Raw genomic sequence first — 5,947 nt, forward strand, 5'->3', positions numbered from 1 at the left:
AGAGAGAGAGAGAGAGAGAGAGAGAGAGAGAGAGAGAGAGAGAGAGAGAGAGAGAAAGAATTGGGAGCAAGAAACACAAAGAACGAACAGAAAACAAATTTTATTTTTCCCAGGCAGGTTTTATACCCATAGAAGCAGGATATGGGGAGGGGGATGACGCGGAATCGCTTTGTTTCTGGGGAAATGAACATGTTCCCAAAAGCAGGCTATTGGCTAGGTAAAAAGTTCAGCAGGAGGAACAGAACAGAGAGGGTTGCTAGGTACCTGTCCACAAGACCTATAGCTTTTTGTCCTTAACTGGGGGTAGTACTTTCCTACAGAGGCCTCAACTTTTCCCACAGAAATCTCAACTAAGCTAGTGCTTTCCCACTAAGGCCAAGACTTTGTAAGTAAGCACTTATGGCTGACAAGGCAGTTAACATTCAAACAGGGTCGCTCCCAACAGCTAGAGAGAGCAGAAGCGGTGGCAAGAAGCCCCTTTTATAGTGAGTCAGGCATACCTGGCTACTGCCTGGTAACTATGAGGTAGAGCCCAGACAAAATGCTAACAACCATGCTGTAACCTGGACACCTGAGGACACACACCGAGTCTTGATGTCAGTTCTTGAGGAATGAGTACCAAAAGCATGTGTGTCCCCAACCCTCATTTGATATATGGGATGATCCTGTGAGGGGGCATGGCTAGAGCCGAGGAGAACTCTGAAAACACACAACACGCTGTCTCTTCACATCACTAGCCCCAAACTCGGAATATGCTCCCAGTTCCCCTCCGCCAACAGCTAGCTTCCAGCTACAGGGCAACTTGGCCTAGTCCCCACCCTGGCCAATCCACTCAGCAGCTTCACAACTTTTTCTGTCTCCTCCCTACCCCCAATCTTAGGAAGCTCCATCCTAGAACCAGCCCCTGTCACCACCATCAACTCCTTAGACTGTGAGGAAGATCAGGTGCAAAGCCCCTATTTCCACATGTGAGAGCAAGAATGGAAGTGTGACTCTCAGAGAAGCAGGTGGAGGAGACTCAGCAGCCCACAATCCCTTGGGTAGGGCTGTGCCAGAGGAAGATGGGGATGAGTAGGAGGAGGGGGAGGAGAGGGAACGAACAGTACTGCCAGGCAAAGGGAGCCTGCTGCCCTGATCCCCCCCTCCCCCCAGAAGAATCATCCAGAAGCAGGACATGGGTCCCAGGGTTCTGCTACAGGGATAACACTCAGCAGGTGGTCGTTAATATTTGTTGGGTGTGGAAGCGCTTCCTGAGCAGTCGAAACAGAATTCTGAAGGACGCTTAGGTAAAAGCAGAAGGGTCGGAGATTTCCTTGTAAAAACTGGGGCTTCAGCACTTAAGATGAGAACCAAGACAGGATGACTGGGCTGGATCCTCTGTTCAGACTCACGGAGCGGAGTGTAGGAGGCAGCCTGGCACCCGGCGGAAGTGGGAAGTGAGAAACAGATCTGTTCAAACCAGTGCTGTAATGACCTCCTTCCCGGGGAATTCCTGTCCTGTCGTCTCATCCCAAATGAGAGATGGCCCAGAGGGGCTCAGCCCAGAGGGGAACTGACAACCTGAAGGGCCGGTGATGAGGTATCCTTGGTCCAGGACTTCCTCAGCCTTAGAGCAGCAGAGATTCCCATGAGTGCTTCAGGATGCAGTCTGTCCTTTCATTCCTTCCGGAAGCAAGCAAAGCTTGCACACAGGTCTTAATATCAGTGATTGCCAGAACCCCTGGCCTTTCCACCCTCCCAAGGTCTGTCCTGAAAGGTAAGGTAGACAGGCTATACCAGAGGCCACGCCAGTGCTCTGATGCCACATTGTGTGCGGTGGGGCACTTAGGGCGGTCTCAGCCCGGCTTCTGGGTACCACTGGGGACCGCCGCCGTGGGCGCATAGCTTGGGACCCCGGTCGGAGTCCCAGAGGAGCAGTTGTGCAGCGAAGCCAAGGGCACAGCCCGAGTTGCCAGGGCCCAGCAACCAGTGTAGTCCTCCCCACCAGCTAGAGACCCGCCCACAGCCCGTAGAACGCCCCGCCTGCAGCCCGCCCCCGCCATCTGCGCTCCGCTCCGCCTGCTTGGGTGCATTCAGCCTTTGGTGATCCTCCAGGACCTAAGGTTTCGGTATTATCTTCGGGGCCGCTTCACCCGGAGGTGAGTCTGCTGAGCCCGACCTCAGGTGTCCACGCGTCACGCGAGGGCCTGGCCACGACGGGGAAGCACTGGGAGAGAGCGGGAGGCCTTGGCCGCAGCGTGTAGGATCTGGGGTCCCGGCGCTCTGCTCCCGGGTGCAGAGTGGTTGGAGCATGCGAGGCCCTCTGCAGCGTGCTGTGTTCCTACCATCACCCCACCCCCATCCTAGTCCTTCCCGCACGTTTCTGGAGAGGCAAAGGCCCCTGCTGAGCCTTCACTGGGTACCCCTATCTCGACTCCATTTGTCTGCTTGGGATCTCTAGAGGGGGATACATCCTCGGAAACTAGAGCAGGAGGCTGGCGGGAGTGTTGGTGGGGGTAGGGTCTGACAAGGTAGATTGGTAGCACTGAGGCTGGACCCTCCCCAGTGAGGAGCGGGAAGCTCTTTGTCTTATCCAGGATTTTGCATATCAATGCTGAGGTTCTGGTGATTAAGTGGGGTCCCTGGCTAGCGGGGGGGGGGGGAGGTAACCTGAACAACCTTCCTCTGCTGGCTGCTTGCCAACAGACACCTAGCTTCCATGGATGAGCCCTTTGAGTTTGTGGAGGAGTTCCTCAGGCCCCCAGGGCCCTGCCCCGTTGCCTGCAGATGGTTGCTGTGTGGATAGACAAAACATTGGACTCCAACCACTTCGCTAGTCCTCCGGTGGACGATGGGATGCCTCATTGACTTGTTTGTGGCTGTGCATACCAGAGCAGACAGCTCAGGGCTCCATCGTTCCTAAATCCCACTGTGTAACAAAAAAAAAAAAAAAAAAAAAAAACCAAAAAACAAAACAACCCAGAAATGAGGACAGGCCCAGCTGGGCTTGGCACTGAACTTGGCCACCTGGAGCTTTGGCTACCCACTACAAGATGTCAGCAAGTCTCAGGATAGGAGAGGCCTAAGGCCAGTCCTGGAAGATACCAAAACTTCGCCCCCTACTCCCAGTTCCTCTAGAACTTTAAGCCACCCCGGATGGATCCCTTTGTCTCTGGGATGCCCCTCTCCCACTCAACAGATGGCACCAGTCATCTTCCTCCCCAGGAGGCCAGTGGTATTCAAAATAGGACATTGAAACCAAGCAAGCTGGTCCTTTCCTCTACCCTATGCCAAAGACTCCTGCCCAAAGGGCCCGGAAAAGTCCCATACCCCACCTGGCTGGCTGGCTAGTGTGCTGACTGCTACAGGTGTCAATCTCCCAGTGAGCAGGTAGAGAGTGGATGTGTCTTCTTGTGGAAATGGGTCCTGAGCCTCTACCTTGTACAGAAAGGAATTAGTGAAGCCCAGAGGCCTCCAGCTCGTGTCTCCACCACAAGAGTGGGGGGGAGGGGCATATTTGGTTCTCAGGGCTCAGGGAAGGTTTCCAGTTCATGCATGCTCGTTTGTCCGACCACTGCCTTAACCTCAGGACAGCCACTTAACTGTCCACTTCCATGTCTGAGAGTTCTTGGTTCCCCTTTACTTGGTCTATGGAGCCCCCCCCCCCCCGGTTTGGGACAGGCTATTAACTGAAAGGTACCATCAGATGAACTTGGAGAAAGATTTGCTAGGTGCCACGGGAGTTTTAACAATTGGCCACAATAGCAGCAGAAGGAGGCCAGGTATTCTGAGGTAGAAATTTGATTGGCAGCACGTGGAGCAATGGAGAATTATGACTCCTACAGGTTTCAGAAGGGGGGGAGGGGCTCTGAGATGAATGGCGTGGCCTGTGAGGTAAGTGTTAGTGTAGCACGAGACTGGCTTAAGGCTGTACAAATTGTCCATCTGATTGGTGCAGGGGCCAGGTAGACACTAGATAAGCAATTGGGCCTTAACTCAAGTTGTCTCAATGGCTACCCCCAGGGCAGCAGGGAGTTAATACTGCTTTCCTGCCTTGTCTGGGGCCTGAATGCTGGAACCGTCTATAAAGGGGACATAAGGTGCACTGGGGAGGTGTAGAGTGGGCAGGCCTAGGGTCTGGTGTGATCTATGCCAGGATCCCGAGTGGTCGTGGGGTAGCCTGTCCTTTAACCAACTGCCTCTCTCACAGTAGGCTTCTTTGGCTTGTGAGCCTTCAGCAGATGTCTGCCACTTCCAGCATGAGAGTCTTCCTGCCTGTGCTGCTGGCAGCCCTTCTGGGTGTGGAGCAAGGTATGGAGCGCTGAGATAACTCTGCAGCATGGTCCTCCTGACCTGTCATTCTTTTCCCTGAGCAGATGCCCAGGGCTCCTCCTGAGCCAGCCCTCCTGTGAACCTCTGGCTTTCCGGCCTCCCACTCCCTAGCCAAGTGACCTAGTTCCCCTGCTGCTGTGCTGGCCCAGCTACAACTCTGTTACCTTGCGTTGACTTTAGCCCCTCCAGTACCAAAGTCTGAAGTCACTTGTCATTGGCTGGCTTTTATCCCTGACCCAGGGCTAAGCATGTGCAGTTGCGTGTTGTCAGCGGGTTGGGGATCAAGGGCCCCCACTGGAAAGTCCTGGAAGGCTTCCCCAGGCAACAGGCAGGTGTCACCTACAGCATTGTCCCTTTTGCAGTTCATTCCCTGATGTGCTTCTCCTGCTCTGATCAGAAGAACAATATAAACTGCCTGTGGCCAGTTTCATGCCAGGACACAGACAATTACTGTATCACATTATCTGCCGCTGCGGGCTTTGGTGAGTAACTGGCTGTTTCCCTAGCCAGGGCCAGGGATCTGCAGGGCTTTCCCCATTTCCTCCTACCTGTCTTGTCTGTCCCCTCATTCTCACTTTCCATGCAGGGAATGTCAACCTTGGCTATACCCTGAATAAGGGCTGCTCCCCGACCTGCCCCCGTGAAAACATCAATATCAATCTCGGTGTGGCGTCCGTGAATAGCTACTGCTGCCAAAGCTCCTTCTGCAATTTCAGCGCAGCTGGCCTCGGACTTCGTGCCAGTATCCCACTTCTGGGCCTTGGACTCCTGCTTAGCTTGCTGGCTCTGCTGCAGCTGAGCCCCTGACCATCCCCCATGTGTTCTCTCCATATCCCCCCCAGCTCAGGAAAAGCCCAGCTCCTTTTAGGTCCCAGGGGACCCTAGGAACCTTCAGCCCCTCCTGGGTGTGTCTAGTTCGCCTCCACATTCTTTCAACGTCAGGGCTAAGTACCAAATTCACCCATACCTGCTCTGTTGAAATGGTACTAGCTACCCTTGCTTCCAGAGCCAATCCTATAACCTCCCTTGGGGAACCAGCAAAGGGGTGAAGATCTCCTTGGAGTCTTAAGAGTACCAGAGTCAGCGCCGAATCTTGTGGACATACTGACAAGGATGTCTAACCCAAATGGATGTACATCTGTGTGCTCAGTGTATCCGTGTGTGAATGAAGCCACTTGGATTCTGGGGTGGGCAAAGAAGACCTGAAAAGAGTCTACAGCAGAAGACCTGTGTCAACACCACCCCCCCCCCCGGTATCACTGAACCCACCTGTTCAGGAGGCTGCCCATGGAGGGCTGCCACCCCTCCAGATGAAGGCTCCCACCACCCGATGCAGTTGAGTCCCATCCTGCCCTCTCTGCCCACACTGGCTTCCTACTGCTATTCTAGTGCCTCAAATAAACTGGTCACACCCTTTCCTGTGATGTCCTGGTTGTCCTTAACCCCTCTTCCACTTTGTAGAGTCTTCCCCTCCAGTCCCAAGGGACCTGGGGATCCTGCAGGCCCACAGCAGAGGTCTCTGTGAGGTCAGTCTCGTGCATAGCAGATGCCAGGAATCTAGGCCCATTTAGTGAGACAGGCCTGAGAGAAAAGAGAGAAGGAAGGCAGAAGAGAGTCTGAAAGTGTGTTGTCTCGG

At 54.2% G+C, this 5,947-nt stretch overlaps 1 protein-coding gene across 2 annotated transcripts; it reads left to right on the forward strand.

Moving 5' to 3' along the window:
- The first annotated feature begins 2,033 nt into the window (after window positions 1–2,033).
- Window positions 2,034–5,727, forward strand: Ly6e (lymphocyte antigen 6 family member E). Of its 2 annotated transcripts, none has more exons than XM_021216952.2 (4): window positions 2,034–2,138; window positions 4,190–4,290; window positions 4,674–4,793; window positions 4,898–5,727. In XM_021216952.2, exons 2-4 carry the CDS (start codon window positions 4,221–4,223, stop codon window positions 5,116–5,118), a joined length of 411 nt encoding a protein of 136 aa, XP_021072611.1. In that variant the 5' UTR covers window positions 2,034–2,138; window positions 4,190–4,220; the 3' UTR covers window positions 5,119–5,727. The 2 variants fall into 2 exon arrangements, with proteins under 2 accessions (XP_021072611.1, XP_021072609.1); XM_021216950.2 differs by having other exon boundaries at window positions 2,068–2,138; window positions 4,193–4,290.
- Window positions 5,728–5,947: the final 220 nt, after the last annotated feature.

The sequence above is a fragment of the Mus pahari genome, chromosome 17 (assembly GCF_900095145.1).
Source record: "Mus pahari chromosome 17, PAHARI_EIJ_v1.1, whole genome shotgun sequence".
Lineage (NCBI taxonomy): Eukaryota > Metazoa > Chordata > Mammalia > Rodentia > Muridae > Mus > Mus pahari.

Coding starts and splice junctions, on each gene's coding strand:
- Ly6e (XM_021216952.2), top strand. CDS start 4,221: ATGTCTGCCACTTCCAGCATGAGAGTCTTCCTGCCTGTGCTGCTGGCA. Junction 4,291..4,673: donor CCTTCTGGGTGTGGAGCAAG/GTATGGAGCGCT, acceptor TCCCTTTTGCAG/TTCATTCCCTGATGTGCTTC. Junction 4,794..4,897: donor ATCTGCCGCTGCGGGCTTTG/GTGAGTAACTGG, acceptor CTTTCCATGCAG/GGAATGTCAACCTTGGCTAT.